At 39.2% G+C, this 20812-nt stretch overlaps 2 protein-coding genes across 2 annotated transcripts in view; one reads left to right on the top strand and one right to left on the bottom strand.

Moving 5' to 3' along the window:
• The window catches only part of map3k10 (mitogen-activated protein kinase kinase kinase 10), a 136155-nt gene that overhangs the window by 85985 nt on the left and 29358 nt on the right, over positions 1-20812 (top strand). The window lies entirely within an intron of this gene.
• Positions 5889-19465, bottom strand: capn12 (calpain 12). The gene is made up of 22 exons (XM_061046845.1): positions 19142-19465; positions 17933-18002; positions 17033-17151; positions 13581-13714; positions 13260-13431; positions 13093-13176; positions 12429-12514; positions 12258-12335; positions 11385-11575; positions 11032-11294; positions 10928-10939; positions 10745-10824; positions 10237-10359; positions 9482-9518; positions 9291-9362; positions 9139-9184; positions 8767-8828; positions 8404-8472; positions 8184-8262; positions 7744-7860; positions 6822-6874; positions 5889-6713 (listed from the first exon to the last, which is right to left on the bottom strand). The coding sequence occupies exons 1-22, from the start codon at positions 19340-19342 to the stop codon at positions 6687-6689; spliced, it is 2175 nt and encodes a 724-aa protein (XP_060902828.1). The 5' UTR covers positions 19343-19465; the 3' UTR covers positions 5889-6686.

The following is a 20812-nucleotide window of genomic DNA, read 5'->3' as shown; positions in this document are numbered from 1 at the left end:
GAGGGAGAAATCCAATGGGGGGGGGGGGGGTAGGTGTATATAGTGAACACGTCAGGGAGGCACAGACCAGCATGCATACTCGTCATCCCCCTCACCTTACTGGCCTTGTGTGCCCACACACTGCTCACCCTCTCCTCACCCTCTGCTCCTTACCCTTTCCTTTGGTCTTGTACTCTTCCTTTTATTCTTCTGCTCTCCTCTGCACTCTCCCTGCATGCTCATTTCACTGATCTACTCTATCTATCTGTCTGTGCTTTATTTTTCTGGTATCTCATACTTGTGGCTATTTGAAATCTTTATCTTGATTTGACATTTTGCAAATTGAGATTCAACACTGAAATATGATATAACTATGTATTTAAATATAGACTTTTGTTGATAAAGATGAGATTTTGTGAATCCCTTCATGCATCAAAAAGCTACCTGTTGGTTAGCTTGTATTGTATTCTATCTAACAATGGGGTGTCGGTGGCTCAGTGGTAAAGTTGGTCGTCTCTCATTTGGAAATTTGGCCGCTCGATCTCAGCATGAAGATACAGAACAAAGACACTGAACCCTAAATTACAGTGGCATAGCTAGCAGTGTGTGAATGTGTCTGAATGGGATTTGTAAATATTGATGGCCGATTATTATTAGCATCCTCTGCCATCTGTGTATGAGTGTGTGTGTGTGAACAGGAGAATGTGACAGGTAATTTAAAGCGCTTTGAGAGGACAGCAGACTAGCAAGGTGTAAGTATATATTTTTACAGTTTACAACGAGCGTTTAAGTAATGTGCAGCGATGTGATTGTGAAAATTAGGCGAATATAATTCAATGATAAATTAGACATTTCTCTAGAATGGACCATTCTGTTGTACGTTAACTTTCAGCATGAATTGATCCTAATATTTTTGGTATTTTTCAGTAATGGGCGGCAGTAGCTCAGTCCGTAGGGACTTGGGTTGGGAACCGGAGGGTCGCCGGTTCAAGTCCCAGTTCACTCCCTGTGCACTGCTGAGGTGGTCTTGAGCAAGGCACCTGCCCCCTCACTCTGACATCTCTCCATTACTCTCCATGAGGGCATGTCTATAGGATCCTGTTTGTGCATGTGTGTTTATTTCACTCTGTGTGTGTGTAGCATGTCTCAATAACAGTGCTTGTGGGATTAATAAAGTATTATCATTATAAAATATGTGATACATGACTTTACTAGTAATTGCACTCTTCTACACTAGCTACTTTCTATACCTCTGAAAATACACAACAAACTTTCTGAAGCTACATATACCGCACAGACAGACCTCCTGCAGAGCTTACACAAACAGTCTTTAGTGATAATGATCTAATAATAAGACACTTATTACTTATTACTTATTCATTAGATACTGAAGTGTCTGCGTCCCAACAGGGGTAAATAATCTAATTATTTCTTACACCACTGTTGAAATATGTTTCTTTCAGCTGTCATTAAAAGTTGATATTCCAACTCATAAAAGCAGTTTAATTTTAACATGATCACTTACTTCACCCTCTACACTCATACAGCCATGCTTACTAATCATAACCTGAGTAATGTTGAAAAAGCTTTGTCAAACTGTAAGCAAAAAAGCCATCATCAGCATCTTCATTCTTCTACATTTGAGTAACACTGACGATAGACAGCAGTTTGATGTTTGAGTTTGTGAAAACTGTGTGTGTGAAATGACACATCTCGAAGGTCCACTGTAAGAAAACTTGAACTTGATGTCTAATGAGATCATCTCAGTCTGACGACATGCTGAGAGTCTTAAAAGATGACACACACTTCTGATTGAGTTATACGGAGACATCACACTTGATTTGATGCACACATTAAGAGTTGTGCTTCTCACACATTCATCAGTTGTATAAAGGAATCTGAAATCAAACTGAATGAAATGTGACGCACATTCAAAATGTTCCAATCAATACCGAACATACACAGTGGGATCTTGCCTAAAGTCAGCTATGTTCAACAACTGTTAAAGTGAAGTTTCAATTGCATCTGAATGTTTTCAAATAAGTTCAATGGAAGGTTTTTAAATATGAATTTCATCTTTTCTTTCAAGACCTCTTCATGATCTCCTCCATCAACGTATTCCTAACATCTTTATGCATATACAGCATTTCTCAGATGCTTTATTGGCTAATTCAGCATGTGGTGAATAGACAACAGTTAGAATCAGCCGTCTGGAGAAAACTGGTGCAATTACAGAGATGCTAATCAGTATGCAAGGCCCTGAGAAAAATCACTAATAGATCAATAGAATTGTAAAAAAAAATTGAGCCCAATCCTGATTTACAGTGCATAGTTTCAGTCTATGTTAATTTATGTTATAAAATTGGACTTCAGTGAGATGTCATCATCTATTTATCACCGGCAATAACACTTCGCCATTTAGGAAACATGCAGCAACAACAGGAGGAGGAACAGAAGGAAGAGTGTGGATGTACATGTTGCTCTTCTCTTCTCATCATATCAACCTCCACGACTTGTGAATAAACACGCAGGATAAATACACCCTACGTCCCAGGGCCGACACACACACACACACACACACACACACACACACACATCTTTAAATACTCCAGCTTTGACGACTGAGATTGCACTGCTCATCAAATTTCTGCGTGAGCGAGCCCAGGCTAAATTTGCAGCCAGGGAGCCAACTTACGCAATCCTCCCTGGTCTCCCTTACTGTCTATACACCGGCTCAAAAATCTTGCAGTTCTCAAAGCGATCCCGGCCCTCCCACACTACACACTACAACTCCGCCACTATTCCTGTCCCTGCCCCCGCCGCTGTGGCACAAAAATACCAGCCCCTCCAAGAACAGACGCCAAGCATGTCAGAGCATCATCTCATCCCACAGGACAACTGGGGACGGGAGGGGGGTGAGGTGGGGAGATGAAGAGCAGGTGGAAGGATGAGTCTAGTCGCTGTGGAGAGAAACCGAATCAACAGAGAGAGAAAATATCAAATAAATAGTCTCTCTGTGAGGGAGGGGGCAGTTTACAGTGAGATCCTGGAGATCAGCCTCAAACTGTTTCTCTCTCCTCTGATGAGAGGGAGCTCCTCTGTGAAAGAGTGTTGTTATATTTCTATATTTATGAGGCGATAACAGTGATAACACCCTTTGAATGAGACACCCTCAGTCTGGTAAAACTACATTATATCAAAAAACATGAATTAAACTCTGATGTTATTGTGCCAGTTGTTTTGATATTTAAAACATGTATTTAAATCTGTTAATATGGCAAAGTTGAAGTAACGATAATAATAAGTTCCTCACAACAAAAGTTATGTGAATATATAGGACAGTATTAAACACTTAAATACATGCTGATATTACCGTAAAACTTCTATTAACAGCCCAGGCTTTTATTTACTTCAGTCGATGAAATGACCCTGTCTTCATTTGGGACAGGTGATATTACAAGGCATGCTTTTATTTACAGTGTTTGGTGCACAGCAATGAGGGGAGAGTCTATGAAATAGTACATTTACACCAGAAAGAATATTTAACTGTGCACAAAATCAGGATATGGATAAACAAATGAAATAACAGATCACTAATTTGATTTTGCTTTGTCAAACAGGAACGGCCTGTATGTGTATACAAGCATTATTGCTGCTTTTTTTCTTCCTATTTTTGATCCACGCAGTTTCAACACTAAACTCAGAGATGCTCTAATCGAGACCTGCCTTTACATGTCCAAACATTACCATCTAGATCTTTTTTTTTTCTTGTGCTCCCACACTATAAGTTATGTATAAATCATTAATCCATCCGGCTGCAGGGGAGACGATCGTTCCCTGTTAATGTAGGTGAATACTGTACAAAGCAAACATTTGATCAAACCTGGATACATATAATTCATGAAGAGCAGTTTGTGGAGACCTGCTTTTACTTTAAAGGGTTTCTTTTGTCAGTCAGCGTTAAAATAATACATGAAATCCTAGTTTTACACATTTTTAGATACAATAAATGAAAAAAGCTTCTCAGAGAGAGAAAACATTTTATAATATTTGTATTTTTGGTAATCGACATGTAACTTTGTGATCTTTTATACATCACTGGTGAACATTTTTTTCTGATTCTTTTTTTTACCTTTTTTTCTTTTTCATTTCCATCTGAAGCTTATTGTGTCATTTATCCATAATCAGCTTTGAAATTTGACTTATTATGGCGATATCTTTGTCATTCCTTAAGTTTGTATCAAAATTGATTTTAAGCTTTGTCAAAGGGTTAATATTATGAATGTAGTGTTAAGATTCAGGCTTAGATCAAATGATTTAGCTGTCTGTCTGTTTTGTCCAGACCTAAATATCTGAAGAACAGTTTAACGTATAACAATAATTCTGATTTTATTATTTATTTATTTTGAGCCAACATTCATTATCCTAAAAGATTGAAGCTCACTGGCCCTAACATTTCCTCCTGTAATCCTTTCACCTTATTGACTTATCTGGAGATCACACTCACCTCCCATATTCTGTACATTCAGGTGGCACTGATAAAGGTGTGCCCTGCAGGTTAAAACGGGTGAAAAGGAGCATTTTGGTTTTCATTTATATATTTGTAATTCATTTGAAGATTTACTCTTAAAAAAATCATTTTACAATATGACATCAAGAATGTTGTGTTGATAAAAAAAATGCCATTGAAACCTTTTGTAAATAATGAAGCAAACTAAGTTTAACTTTTTGACTACTTTGTTTTCGATTTGTGAGCTTTTACACAACATAATGTCCAGAATTTGGAAGTTCAAATGAAATATTGTTATCAGTTATTTTTTTCCCTAAAATATTGACAGTGAAATCCAGTCTCATTTGTACTTTGTTTTCAGTTTAAACTTAGCAAAGGTTAGCATGCTGACATGCACACTGGGAACATGTTAAAGTTTCATTGTGCACATGTCAGCGTTGTTTAAAACCAAAGCACCAATTACAAACGTACAGAGATGCAAGCACGGTAGTTCTTTGAAGGCAAAAAAAGTGTTCAAATAGTAGTGACCAAAGTGAAGGCCTGTAGATCATGTTTACAAGCTACAGATGTCACCTTGTTTGACCTCCGGCTGAGCTGACTCACAAATAAGTTGAAGCACAGAGTTTGGACAGACTGAAATATTTATGAAAACATACAAAAATAGTAAAAAGAGTGGATGGAGAGGCCAGACATTGAGATGAATGAATGTCCTTGCCCTCGCCTCTCTCGCTTTCCCTCTCTCCATCACAACGCAGATGGACTGTTGCCGAGGACAACCTGTGTGTACTCACCTAACTATGAACAGGAAATGGTGTGTGTGAACAACGGTGCTATTAATAGCAACGTGTGTAGAAAGGACATTTGCTCCCTCACTGATGTGTGAGAGCGTGCAAGGATACCTGTGTGTGTGTGCGTGTGTGTGCGTGTGTGTGTGTGTGTGTGTGTGTGTGTGTGTGTGTGTGTGTGTGTGTGTCAGCATGTAACAGGAGGAGGATGAGGTGGAGGATGCAGATTATAAGACTTAGACAGTTACTAGAGAGAAGGGGGGGTAGAAAGAGTAAGGATGGAGAGAGAGAGAAAATGTAGTGGAGGAGGGGGCGAGTGTGTGTTGACGCTGTACGTGGCGTCAGTGTGATAAGAATAGAGATGGTGCGTGTAGCGCTGCTGAGACATCACCCTCACACCCTCAGTGGGGCAGGCAGCACTCGTTCTCACTGTGAGTGTGTGTGTAGATGTTACCCAGGGTATGCTCATGTGTGCATAGATGACTAAAGTGTTGGGGATGCAGAGATATTTTTTTTTTTCTCAGTTGTGTAACAACAGTTATGTGGACCATTTCATTCATGATTTCAATTTTCAGCACTGCACAACGTCCGAAGAGAAACTCAAAAAAAAGAAATGATTAAAAGGTGAATTTTATTTGGGTTTACGAACAGTTTTCATGTTGGAAAAGATTTGAAAAGACAACGAGAACCAAGTTTCAACAATCACCTGTAATCACAATATCTACCTAAGTACACTGTCGAGGAATATTAAAGTATAAGAAAACAATTAAAGGCCTGTTCTGCATCCTCAAACATGAATATTTAATAATTGTTTTCATTCATCTTTTTGTTAAGTGTTAATTTAATATACACTGCTCTGATTAATGGCCCATATTTTGTATAGCGCTTTAAAAAAAAATTCTTATATCACTTTTTAAATATAGATTTGTTAAATATGCTCTATAAATAAACTTGCCTCATAGTTTCTCCCTTAACCGTCTGTCCTGTCTCTTTAAACCGCGTGCCCTGCTTTTGTGTTTCCTGTGAAAACCTTGGCCGTGGACTACAGAACAAAATCCTTTTGGCTGATTCTGTCATGTTTGCATGTTTATTTATTAATATACACTGTCCCTTCCAAAAAACTAACTAAACCAAACTGTATGGGAAGCCTGGATGGAGAAGGCGCTTGTTTCATATAACTGTGTGTTCCTGTGTTGTATGTTAGACCTTGAACCTTTTATTTATATGGAGCCTACAATCAGGACTAAGGGATAGATAGAGGAAATCCACAGCTGTTCCTTTAGAATAAGGCACATATGGGTGAACAGATGTAAAAGATGTATATGTTTATATGTATTATTTATGTTTCAGAAGGAACAGCAGACTGTGGATTAGCTGTTTTTTTTTTTTTTTTTTAAATGATGAAAGCATCTTCACAATATCAGGAACTGAAGCAGCCACTGTGAAGGGAACAGGCAAGCAGAAAAAAAACAGATCCAGGTCAGTTGGAGCATATAAGATATATGATATAGATCATATATTATGATTAAATATGGCCTGATACTCACAGAGTTAATGCCTCTGTCTTTGACCTCTTGACTGCTCTCTGACTCAAACAGAGCTGAGGAGAAGAGGAGAGGTAATGAGAGGTTATTGATGAGTTCAAATACAAATAAAACTCAGGGGGATTGTGTTGCAAAAATCTGAAAAAAGTTAAACATCCAGTGATTTAATCCTCGTCAGGTTGTCATGTTTCTAATAGAATCAAAAATATGTTTTTGAACAGAAAACAGTAATTAAATTTGTCACATGACTGTAATGGAGCAATAAGTATTATATTAACTCTAAAATGTCCCCGTGAGCACTTTTCTGTTGAAAAGACGTCTAGGAACACTGTAGAGAAGATTTTTTTCATTGACTATTTGAAGATCTAAGTTGCATCTGTCACATGATTCCTCACACATTCAACCACAGAAGTTTTCCAAACACAGCTCATATTTATAGTAGCTATAATGACTGTATAAGTAAGACATCACAGTTGAAAAACAATGCAACAGGAATAGACCTGATTTGAACTCACAACTGTCTTAATGCTCTCCAGATGACATACATGCAGCATCCTGAGCACGTGTGTCATTTTTACAATATCTGGGCCAACTGGTAAAAGATTGTCTCTAAGCTTTTCTATGTCTAGTACTGATTTAATAATGGTACAATATGGACCGTTTAACGGTGGATCATGTTGACAACTAAACAAACTAATGTGATATCCTTTATTAATCCCATTAATAACAGTCCACCTGCTTGTACAAGGTCATGGGTACATTTTTATATTATTGTTCTTTTTTTTGTCTGTTATTGAATATTTCAGAGCTGCAAAACTTCCATGGCTAAACACATAACGACATATAGACTTAAATGATAATAAACCAAGAGTGTAGGAAAGTATCTGTGTTATTTTATGTGAGTGTGTGTGTGTGTGTGTTTTACCAAAAAGCTTGCGCAGTCTTGTGACACATGACACAAAGCCATGGAAGGGCATGTGAGGCTCTCCAGATGCGAAGCGTGCAGACAGCAGATGAGCTACTTGACCATCACACTTCATCCCTGTGACACAGAGGAGAGGAGGAAGGTGTGAAGCCAAACCATCTGTGTGCCAACATACAGTAGACTCAGGTGTGTGTGTGTGTGTGTGTGTGTGTGTGTGTGTGTGTGTGTGTGTGTGTGTGTGTGTGTGTGTGTGTGTGTGTGTGTGTGTGTGTGTGTGTGTGTGTGTGTGTGTGTGTGTGTGTGTGTGTGTGTGTGTGTGTGTGTGTGTGTGTGTGTGTGTGTGTGTGTGTGTGTGTGTGTGTGTGTGTGTGTGTGTGTGTGTGTGTGTGTGTGTGTGTGTGTGTGTGTGTGTGTGTGTGTGTGTGTGTGTGCACTCATACCAATAGCTTCCAACGCTGTGCTTAGTTCAAAGGGGCTCATAGTGCCGGAAGAGTCCTCGTCATACTGGAAGAAGATGGACTGAAGAAGATAGAAGCAGCAGAGTGAATAAAAATGGCTCTCTCTCACACACACACACACACACACACACACACACACACACACACACACACACACACACACACACACACACACACACACACACACACACACAGACCTTACCTGCAGAGTGCGCAGATTGGACAGCAGGGTTTCTGTTTGTTTACGGTTGAGACTAGGGCGCCCTTTTGTCTGCCGGAAGGAGTTAAGGTCACCTCACAGGACAGAAGACAAGGCGATAAAGTTTTGAGGCAGGAAAGTGAACAGCAGGGCAGCACGTTATGACTCAACCCAGAGGACTGAGGGCTTGAACCGCTTGATCAGCGAGAAAAAAGCCCAAAATGAAGCTCAAAACTATAGCAAGGGTCAGTCACGGATCAGATGTGAACTCATGTGAACATCGACTTGCTCATGTTAATCCGGACAAACGAGTCAAACAATCAAATTGCAGTGTTACAGAATATGTTGGGGACAAAATAAGGATACATCCTCTCCAAAGATCAGCTGTCTGCATGTCTCCAGAGGCAGATGGTAATCTTTCTCCAAAACTGTGATCACAACAGAAAGACAGAAAAGCACAGATTATACAGAGAAATAAATGAAGGTTTTAAATTGGATTAAGCTGAGGAAAGGTGAAGGTGAGGACAAGTGTAGTCACTTTTATTAGTCAACCAGCTGACTGTACTCTATCTGACTGCAGCTATGAGCCTCTGTCTAGACTGCTGACCTGTGAGGCATCACTGTTCCTGCTTTAGAGTGAAGCTGCTTTGCTCCCATCTAGTGGCCAAGTGAGGTATTGCACAGTAAAAAAAACATTTTTAGATCCAGCTCAAAGAATTTAAAGTGTTACACTGTAACCTGAGTTAAACAGATTCATGAGCTCCTTGGCGTTCACTTTGTCATCCTGCAAGGCAAGACAGGAGAACGTGGTTTAGATATTTTAAACAGAGGACACAACTTTGAACTTGAATACGTTGAAGCTTTGTAGTACGACATGTGGGAGTTCTTACTGGGCCAGCTTCCTCTTCAAAAGTCTTCTGAACTCTCACATGATCCTCCGGGAGGCCAGGAGTGGCCATAACCTGTTCAGCACAAACATACCAGACAAACATAAATGCACTGTGTGTGTGTGTGTGTGTGTGTGTGTGTTTTTTTTTTTTTTGGCTAGCTGTGCCTTGTGTTCAAATGTATGTGGACTTACAGGGAGGAAGCCAGAGGAGCAAGTGAAGTCCTGAGTACTGCAACACAAAGAAAACATCACACACGTCAACATTAGTCCTTTAAATGAAAAGTGTTAATCCCCTCAAGCTTTCACATAAAGAAGTATACTGGCAAGGATCCTTTTCTTTGCTAGAGTAGCAACAGAAAGTCAAACTTCTACTTTTGGGATACAGTGTGTGATTAACAGCAATATGCTGCAAATTAATAATTACCTTTATTAACAATAGGTGATTTTGGACCAAACTGTTCTGGGGACTTTTGGAAGAGGAACTATCCACTAGGGAGTTCCTCAGAACTACACACCATGGGGGCTTTTTCTGTCTGCATTCATTTTTATATTCTGGAGCACTCCACTGCTCTCTGCCGTAACAATGACCGTTTCCCTTATTAAAGTTGGTTTTATGAGTCTATTCTTGTTGAAAGATTTTACTTCTTTTTTTTTTTTTTAAATATGCAAAAGTATGATGCTGTGAACCCAATCTGAGGGCAGTGTGGGTGACATGACTCCGCTGTTTAAAGTGAGAGAGACGAGAGGTGATTCAGGAGCTGTGGAGCCCTCAGGAAGTGTTGTGGGACATTATTTAACCAGCATGTATGACGCACACATACAACACATAACATTTACACAATGTGCTTCATTCATACAAAAAAAAAGGCCAACAAATTATATTCAGCTAAGTAGTCTTAATTTCCATGCTGTTTTACAGTCTTAAAGATAAATCACTTCAGTCTTACCCCAGAGTGTTTCCAGTCTTGGAGAAAATGCGCATAAAGAAATCTCCGGACTTGTTTGGTCTATAGGTGGAGGCCACGATGATGTAGTTACCGGGGTCCAGGTGGAGCATTCTCCACACTCCTCTGAGAAACAAAGTTAAAAAATGTCAAACCTACAAGCTATCAGCTTTTTGACTTTCAACATTTACACCCAAGCTATACTATATTTACAATATATTTTATACAGTACACAAACTGCAAAATGGTTTTAAGTCGCTAAAGGTACCAGAACCAAATGTTCAGGTGTTTTTTTTTAGATTTAATTTTAGGTTGTTTATTAGAGATGTGGGACGATGGATAGATTCAGAAGTCAGGGAGAGAGAGAGAGAGTGGGGACATGCACAAAAGGAGTCACGCGTTGGATTTGAACCTGGGCTGCACGCTGCCAGCGCCCATAAATGTTATTTTTTTATGAACAAACTATCAAACAATGTTTTAAGCAAAGTTTCTTCTCATGATGGACTCTTACCTCTGAGCCTGATATTTCTTGGAGCGACCCACAAGGGACTCTTTGGTGAAGAAGTCGCTGCTCAGACACATACCCTGGAGCTGTGAGAGGAAGGATGTAACACTTAGTAATCGACTTCGTCATGATTATTGGGATATCATTTGAGATAAGAGATTATTTATCTATTGTTCACAAGATAATTACCTCAGCGGGAACCTGCAGATGAGAATAAAGACATAACAAAGTGTGAGTTGATGTGAAATAGACAGAAGGCCCAAAACAACATCAAGTGTAAAAAGTGATGTGACCTTGAAGATGTGGAAAGCGACGTAGAGGAAGTGGACTTTATCCTTCCGCCTGCGGTTCTTCTGCAGCAGCTCCACCAGCACAGTACACTGTTTGGCTTTCTTCTTCTTTTTCTCTGCTATCTTCGTCTCCTCGGGGGTCATCTCCTCCCCCTCCTCATCATCATCATCATCATCATCACCATCATCATCATCATCATCTCCCTCGCCTTGCTGGTCATTCTCTGTGAGAACCAGCTCGAACTGAGGATTCTTCCAGAAAGACTCTGAGAGACAAAAACAAAGTTTTGATCACATAAATGATCTCTTGAAAATATCGAATGCACATTTTTGTGAATAAAAGGTCGCAAACACACTTCTGTATCTGCGGCTTCCACCAGCAGAGCTTCCCGGTATCCAGAATCCTTCATGTTCGCTGATGGTCCAGGTGGAAGAGGAGTCAGGAGAAGATGGAGAGCTGGGTGTCTTTCCCTCTACAAGAGTGTCTGGATTCACGCTGCACAGCTCCACGATGTCAAACAGTTTGGAGAAATCCTCAGCACTGATCCTGATAGAGAAGAGAATTCATGGGAGAGATTTACACACTAGTGCTTTTCTGAGATACAAATTCAATTCCTATTTAAAGTATCACCCTTTAAATGGAAACACTAATTGCTGTGTTTCTTTTTACATCTGTTCATACATTGAAGAGGTAAATATTTGACTTTTGGCTCCACCATTCATCTCACATAATTATCTCCTTTTTATTTACCTTTTTATCATAACATTCTGTTACAGCTGAAAACCATGCAAATCCAAATCTGGGTATATTGATTAAATTTTCATATTGTTTATCTTAAACAATATGTTAGAATGTTTAGAGTTTTGTCTCGAGATAACATTTTTTATGAATTGGCGCTATACAAATAAAGATCGACTGATTGATTGACTACCCGACAATGTCTAAGGTTTTGAATTTAGCTCAAACCCGAAACAGAAATTGGTCAAATGTAACAGATAAATTATTGCAGCTTCAGTTTGAATCCAGTAACATTAAATATAAAAGCAAAACACTGAGGGTGAACAGTGAACTGAACAGTTTTCAAACTTTACTGACTGTGCTCATAGTTCATTGAGCGTGAGTAAAGGATTCTCACTAGTCGTAGAATATCTTCACAATGTAATTTTATATGTCTTATTTGAAGGGAGGTAAAACATTCTTCTCTCCTGCTGTTTTTTTCTCCACATACCAGAACTCTCCATCTTCCTTTTTTTTCAGATCAATCCTTTCCTTATCAGATTTGTCCACATTGTCCCACTCTGTACCCCTGCAGTAACAAAGAGACACATAAAAACACTGTGTTGTGTGTTATTCAATCTATGAGTTTGTGAGCTGCAACAACGTGCACAAACGTCCTCACTTGTCACTCCAGGGTCCACTATACTCAACAAATCCCCAGGGGTTCCTCAGCCTCAGCAACAAAACCTCATCTGAACCATTATTCACCTGAAACACGAAGAGAGAACAAACTGTAGAGTAAAGTCATCTTTAAAATATTAAACTCTTAGATCTTAGATTTATCCATGAGATGACTAATAAATCAAAATGTACAATTACAAAATGTCATTTCAGCTCAGAAATGAGTTGAAAAGAGGAAAGACTGAGACGTAATGCAAAGATGAGCTATTTGGTGAAATGATGGAATATAAGATAAAGTCAGATTAGGATATTATGATAACATTTGAAAACAAGGGGTATGAGATTTGATTATTTGGTTAAAATGAGGTCAAATTATGATTATAAATCAGGTTGATTTTAATCAAACTGATTATTTGTGTTCGATCTGATTGTGCTTCCATTCAATGAATTAAAATACACATTTCATTTCAGTTAGATTAGATTAAATAAACAGAGATGGAAATGATTAAATGTTCAGATTGTGATACATTATTTATAGTTTAGATGAAATGACAAGACATGAAGTGGTGTAGAGGTAGTGTGAGAAAAGACAACATGATGTAATAAAGAGAAAAACTGTTTGTGAAAGACACAGCAGTAGATGAGTGTCGTGGTGTGATACTTGCCTTGTCTGTGTCGGTGATAGCGTAAGCGTGACCCTTTATCAGCCCGTCTCCTGTCACTTTACTAACCTCAATGTAGCTGTTGGCCTGTGAAGAGAAAAAGAATAATCTAATTTCATTATATCTCACCTCCTTTAGCTAGCTGCAATCAGTCTGAAGAGTGTGCGTACCTGGATGAAGCAGCTGAGCAGGCTGCCTCTGGACAGAGCGGCCGTCAGAGACCTCCAGAGGACTTTAGGGGTACTAGACGACACCTCCCGCGAGTATGCGATGCCTCCAGTAAAATCCTCCATCCCCTCTGAAATGTTGCCCCCCTTTAGGCTTCCGTAGCTTCCAACCAGCCTACACATGAGAGGTGAGAACATTTTCTCTGGTGGCTGTGTGCATTTGTCAAATCACAGTAGCGTCACACAAAGACACACACACAGAAAAAGAGTGGGTTGATCTCAGACATTACAACCCAGAAACGTATGCTGCTAGTGGCAACTGACTTGGCATAGGCCTTCTCCACCAGGGCGCTCCAGTACTCGTTGCGGGTGTGAGAGTAGCTGAAGAGCAGACGGCCTTCTCGTACTGGCAGCCTGTCATCCACCACCACCTCCACCCACTCACCATACTGCCAGAACTACACACAGTGAGAGAGAGAGAGAGACAGAGAGAGAGAGGGAGGGGAGAGAATAAATTGATAAAATTAAATCAAGAGAAAAGTAAATGAGAAAGACTTTAATTTTTTTTAGGGAATATTAAGGCAATAAACTCCTCTAGGGGGCAGCAGATAGAAATTGCAAACTCAACAACTACTGGTCTATATTATTTCATTTAAGATGGTTATTGATAAATACAGTATAAACTTTTTCAAAGGGTTGGATTTGAAAAAACAGAGTGCACTGTACACTGTCCCACCTGTCAATGAAGGAATTAAAATGTGTTTGCTATGCACGTCTTCTACTGTAGTTTTCTCTTTTAATAAACATGACAATGCATTTAAACAAAGCAGCAACCTCCAGTGTTGAAAAACGAAGCCAATGGACAAGTGCAAAAAGAAAATGCAGTTCCTCAAATGTCCACTTGAGGCTGGCTCTAAAAAAACAATTATCCTGATAAGGTTCCATATTAAATCCATCCAAGTATCCAATGTGTGAAAGCAGAAATAAACATGTTTACAGCCCGGTAGAGAAACTAGTTTTGGCCTTAAATCTAATTATCTTATTCCATTAAGGAAAGCTCATTGGACACACACTGCACGGGGGTTACATTTTATATCGTTAATGTAAGAGAATATGAACGCATACATTTGCATAACTGGGGCGGGGTTGTGTTGACTGACAGTTGGGCGAGTTATTACTTTTTTACCAGGAGACTATAGGGCCGCCTCAGCGCCGCTCCTCACCTGCTACTGGACTGACCATAAGTCAGTCGGAGTCAGCATTTCCAATATTGTAACTGCATCTGCATAGACTTCAAAATGCCTCTTTGGAAACCAATAGGTGATGTCACTGAGACTACATCCATGTTTTATACATTCTATGTTTCAGTAAATATTTTTATTCAGTGTAACTTTCCTCAATCTCCCCTGTTGACACAGCTTAGGTTATATGATATTACAAAACATACATTCCTCCACGCAAGTAAGTCATAAGTCATGAATGGTCTAAAATTGTCTTTTATTACTAAAACATGTCAAGTCAAGTTTATTTATGAAGCACATTTAAAAACAACAGCAGCTGACCAAAGTGCTGTGGGCTTCTACTGATCAATCATTGTCCAGATAAATGAAGAGACTTTAGCTGCCTATGGCTGAATCCGACATGTGAGAGGTAAGCAAATCTTCTAAAAATGTTTAAAATGCTAAGATTGAAGGGCCAGATTGAAGACATTTAAATGCTAAAATTTGATGATTCTGCTTTTAAAGACGAAAGACGGAATGTTCTACACTGAATAAAAACAGAACTAGCATTAGGAAACTATCAGTTGTTCAGATCTTAAGAATAAAACCCTGTTGTGGAGAAATTGAATAAAGACATGTTGTTCTCTGCTCTGTCTAAACGTATCAAAGCACCTCCCACGGCGTTTACTGGTCATAACTTGGGGGCTGTACTGTACTGCTAACTGTGTGTACACAACAGAGGCCGAGAGCAGGCCTGTACTGGCCTTCATACCTGCAGCTTTGTGTGTGCGTGCATGTGTGTGTGTGTGTGTGTGCATGTGTGTGTGTGTGTGTTTCCCAGGGGTAGTCACTACCTGCATGTCTGGACTGCTTTCCAATCACCCTGACAGGGCAAAATGAGTTTCCAGTCCTTCTGTCCTGCTTGTTAAATCATGTCACATTCTCCTTAACAGTCTCGGAGGGTCTAGAGCTCCGGGGCAAAATAATTGCTGAGCAAAAAAAAAGTCAAAGTGATCTATGTCTAACTGGAGTGTTTGTTGTGTTGATGTGAAATGATTAATTCGTCTAATAAAGGGATTTTTTATTGTTCTGTGCAGGTCAGAGCCGGTGAATGATGAATGCTCCAGATTAGAATCGCCGCATCTGATGAGGTAATAAAGATGAGGTTTTATGTTTATTCTTTTTGTACGTGCGAGACCACCGTGCAGCACTGTCTGCAGGATGAGTTTATACCTGTTTGAGAGCTGTGCTCCAAAGTTAAAGAAGAAAAGGATCAAAGTGTGGACTACTAGACAAAATCAGATAAATGAAAAAAACATTTTGATAACATAAAAGGAGTGAGCAGAAATATAAGGCATAGGTATGTTTGTATATAAATCAAACTTGATCGTCGATGCTTGTTCTGTACTCAGGTCTCAAATTCTGTACACCTACACCTACACAACACACACGAGGTGTCGCATGTAGCATTAATCATCACTTGAGATATCACCTGGAATCATGAATGTCTTAAAAGTACAGTTTGTAAAAATCAATCATCTTAAGACAAAGCCTAAGCAAGAAAGCAGAATCCATCTTAAAGGGAAATAAAAGATAAATTGCCAAAAGTAGGTTTCACTTGACTCAAGTGGCTGAAAGAAATACATTTGAAATAGAACCTAGTCCTCATCTCTGCTGGAGCCGAACAGTTCAATGAGTTGCCACTAACAGCTAAACAAAACAGAATCTCCCTCAAATATGTCTGTGGTTGGGTTGCTTTGTGGGGAATGAGACACCTGGGTTTCACCTTTGATTATACATAACAAGTGAATGTAGGTCAGAGGCATGTGTTACAGATTCGAAAGCTTGATTTCAGCATTTGATACACACATTTGTTAATGGCAGACGATCTTTTTCTCTTTTTGGTGGATACCCACAGTGTCAAGTTTAGTGACTTTGATGAACTTGTATGATGCAAAGCAGAGAGCTTGGAACACCCACCTGTCACCTGAAAATAGGTTTGAACATGTTTAATTCTGCTGTTAAGTTGGACATTTTATTAAAGCTCCTGATTGTAAGCCTTGGCTTTTTTTTTTCCAGCCACATACTGTATGTTACTGCTTGGTCTGAGACAAAGACTGTGAATATATTTTGCATAAAAAGTATCTCTGGTTTTTATTAAATCAATTATCAACTAAAAAGGAATCCTTGAATTTTATAGAGCTTAAAGCATTATGCTAAATTGCCCAGGAATTCTTTTCAGCTGCCTCTATAACATCTGATATTATCCTTATATTTCAAAAGTCATATAAATATATTTATATCACACAAAAAATGACTGCCACACTTAAAATGAGGGGGGCCTTGAGTGCTAGCCGTGCCTCCTGCTACACTGTCAGTGAGCTCTGAATCCTCACTGCAACTTAACTCCCTCAATCTCCCCGGTATTTCTGCCTAAACATTTGGATTTATGTCAAATGTATATTTTGCATCCTCTGATCAGCATTTGTTTTTCCAAGTACAAAGATGAGGGAGTCAGACGTTTTCTTTTGTACAACTAGTCGTAACTATTCTCACCCTGAAATGGAAGATCCCTGCGTACGGCTTGGACAGGCTCTGGCCCGGTGGCACCACCTTCACGAAGAGCTTCTGGTGCATGGTCAGACAGGAGAGGGCCGCCAGCAGCCAACAGTTGCCTGATTAACAAGAGAAACACACTGAGCTCATATGAAAATACAAAAGATTCTTTTCAGTGAAATTTTACATGCAATCTTTTTTTTTTAGCCCTGTAGAAATTCTCATGGTTTGTGTTTTTGTCAGTGCGTTTCAGGTTAAACTCGCTCCCTCACACACAAACACATTAGCTACATTCCTCTCCAACAGCAAACATCTGTTCTGTGATGTTTCTCTTGTTACTGCTGCAGCAGATACTTTAGGAGTCCATATAAATCACTGAAAACCCATCACGGGATACAGAAGAAAGGGGAGGTTTGTAATGATTCAAGCTATTGAAACATCAGCACGCAGCTGGTGACACGGACCAATATTTAAGAGTCCCAGATGAGGGAGGAAAGTTTTCTTTCGTGCACAAAACAATCTCTTAGTTTATCACAAATAGGAAACAGACTGAAGATCTGAGATTTGAGGAGGATCTGTGGGCTGTTAAACACAGGCCTACGATTGGGTACAGACCCCCTGCAGATTTGGGGTTTAGGGAACACAGAGTCATTCCTTTTCCCCCCTCGCTGAGTGTTTGAAGTTGGCTCCCTGTGGCCGTGTGGTGCATAAGAGCTGAAGTCACTATTTTTTTGTATTCATAGAATATGAACTACGTAATGCTATATTACAATTCTTTGTGGTTGAGTGAATGTTCTGCAATGCACATTTTCGACATCTCAGTCTGACGTATTATAGTTTAAACCTCAGTCATCGTTGATTTGAGGTTTGTGGAGGTTGATGCTTTGCTGATGAACTCACCCAGTTGGCCCTGACAGATGTCTGTGGTCCCCATCGTGTCCTCCACAAACACAGCGTTCTTACTGATTTCCTTCAGAGCGGAGAGGAGGACAATGTCAGGACATGACGCTATAACACCACCAACTTCATGTTTATATGACCAAACCTAATATAAGTCTACACTATTAGAAAAGAAAAGATCAAAATAAGAAATGACTGATGTCATTCTGTCAGTATCATCCTTTTCTAATAATAACAAAAATCACTTTTTAATGCACAATCGTCAACATTTCTCTGGTCCTGGATTAAGAAAAACGTCTTTTTCTTTGTTTTCCACGACATTAAATTAAATATATTGGAGTTTCGGGCTGTTGGTGAACCAGAAGAAGAAATGTAAGAAAATGTTATGAAAAATTTCTGACATTTTTCTGAGTGTTAATTAAAAACTAAATCAGAATCTGCAATGATTTTTGAAAATGTATATTTTGCAGCTCTACAACACAAACTTCTCTGTTAGGAATTCATTGAATATCTTTTGTATTCAATGAATTCAAAATCTGCTCTTCATGTATGTGTAAAACATATTTTTATCAGTTAATAATCAGGCTACATGACTGAACCTGAATTTATTTGTTTGGTGTCTGTATCAGTCTAAGGAATCGCTCTAAAAAATACTTTAAATAGGCCTTGTCTTACTGATTTGTTATGATAAACATCTATGATTCTCTTTGTCTTGTTTCTTTTATGGGGTTTTTTCACCACCTGAAGAAATGCTCCAGGTTAAAAAGTTCTCCAGACCTGAGCCACACCTTGTAGAATCACTACCTGGTCTGTAGGCTACATTACAAAACACCTTTCTGTTCCTGTGTGCCTGAAGGTACATTTCATATCAATGTCATTATCTTAAACTGCACAAGTCAGTAACAACTCAGGCTCTAACATGTAGGCTACATTAGTTATGAACTCTCGTTTATGAAACTCAAAAATGAAATGATAGTCTGCAGATCAGACTTTGTTTCAGTGTAGGAAGCTATTCTAATTTATTTGTTTATTTTGTTTTATGAGTAGACAAATGAATACCTTCACCATTTATTAATCCTTTTGAAACGTATTAATATGTTGGCTAAAATGTTTGAGTAAAGACGCAAATCGATCATCAAGTCGCTCCCCCTAACAACATCTGGATGACAACTGTCCCTGAACCCGCATTCGCATCATGACCTGGTCTACCTTGGGTCGCAGCCACTTGATCGCCTTCTTCGGATCCGCATCTTCTGGCATGCCGATGGTCGTCTGCTCAGCTGGAAACGTTGGATCAGCAAACAGCTCTCCGGATTTCAGACATTCTTCCAAGATGGTCTGAAAATCCTGATCCATGAACCTGATCGGGTTCTCGATGGAGCCCAGAGGTGCCTTCTCGACGCTTGCCATGGTGTCAGTGATTGAAAGTAAAACTCTTGATCGTGAGATGCACAATATGTGATCAGTCGGTGCTTAAATACATTTCAAAGCTCACACCCACCGCAGCACAGAGGCCTCCCCGGCTCTGCCCAGCCCGGAGAGGTATGCAGAGCGCCGGGGGCCGCGGAGGGCTGGAGTCGGAGTAATGACACGCTGCCAACACCTTCTTTGATCTTTATTCATTTATTGTATGTCATCACCGTCAACGTCAGCTGGTAGAAAGAAGCAACAAGCAGCTATAAGCCCCTGAAGGAAAAGTCTCAAACACTGTTTTTTTTCTTTACAAGAAACTATTGTAAAGATTTTATTTCATATTGAGTGAAATTAACCATTTTTATCTTATATCCATTGATATCTGTTTTCCATAGGCTATATGGTAGGATACGCTACGTCTGATAGGAGAGGTTACACATCTCCACCATTTCAATAAGTTGATTCAGTTAATCAGATTAGTAGGCCTACACATATAATTATTCACATATTTATTTAGTTTATTCAGGCAACAGCTCTGATGAATAAGCCTTTTACATTTAGTGGACTAATATACCGAGATCAGAGGAGACCCCCGTCAGTTCTCTCTATCTGACACTAGGGGTCGGTCTACTCCACGTGGTAGTTGGATGATAAATAAGGTCGTGGAGTGAGAGGCATGATAAATAGCCTACATTGTGTGTAAACTCCATGTTTACTGATGTGACATAATGTGAAAATAAGCTCAAGATAACTGATCCAGTTTTTCATTTACTCACCAAAATGTCTCTTAACTGTTATTTCATTGCCGAGTCAACAGTGTGTTGAAGAGAGAAAAGAGGAGCTGTTGAAATCCTTGATATGCTTTTATATTATCAGTTACTGAATGCATTTTCTCTATTTTATTGATAAAAGTGCAAAGTTTGAATATCATTTAAACGTGTGCGGACAGATGGTTGCTGTTAACGTGCTACATTGTTAATTATTATGAATCTGGAGCCCTCTATATGAGTAACACATAGGCATTTATACTATAAGGAAAGTCACAGGAGCAGGTTCTTAGTGTTGCTATTAACCAACATGTAAAAAAAATTGCAGATGCATTTGTATCATCTTTTTTTGAGTTGAACCCCTGACCTTCACTCTGCTGCATGTGGAGGGGAACAGACTCAAAAATCATTTGGCAGACAAAATACAGAAGACAACAGAAATATGACACTGATGTTCTATTAGTTTATGTTTCCTCATACATTGTGCTAGACTTTTAAACCATGATAAAACACTGTCAATAAATACTTTATGAATTTCAAGTACTTTAAAGATCAGTGTAAATCCATTGATTTGATTAATATTGATTGCCAGGTTGGGATAATACGAATCACCTCGTTTTTCCTTTGACTTTCTTTTTATATAACTAGCCTCATAGTGTAGACCCCCCGCCAAATTCCTTTAAGATTACTTAATCTTTCC

This window comes from Labrus mixtus, chromosome 9 (assembly GCF_963584025.1).
Source record: "Labrus mixtus chromosome 9, fLabMix1.1, whole genome shotgun sequence".
In the NCBI taxonomy this organism is placed as follows: Eukaryota; Metazoa; Chordata; class Actinopteri; order Labriformes; family Labridae; genus Labrus; species Labrus mixtus.
This window is presented reverse-complemented; position numbering and strand designations above follow the sequence as displayed.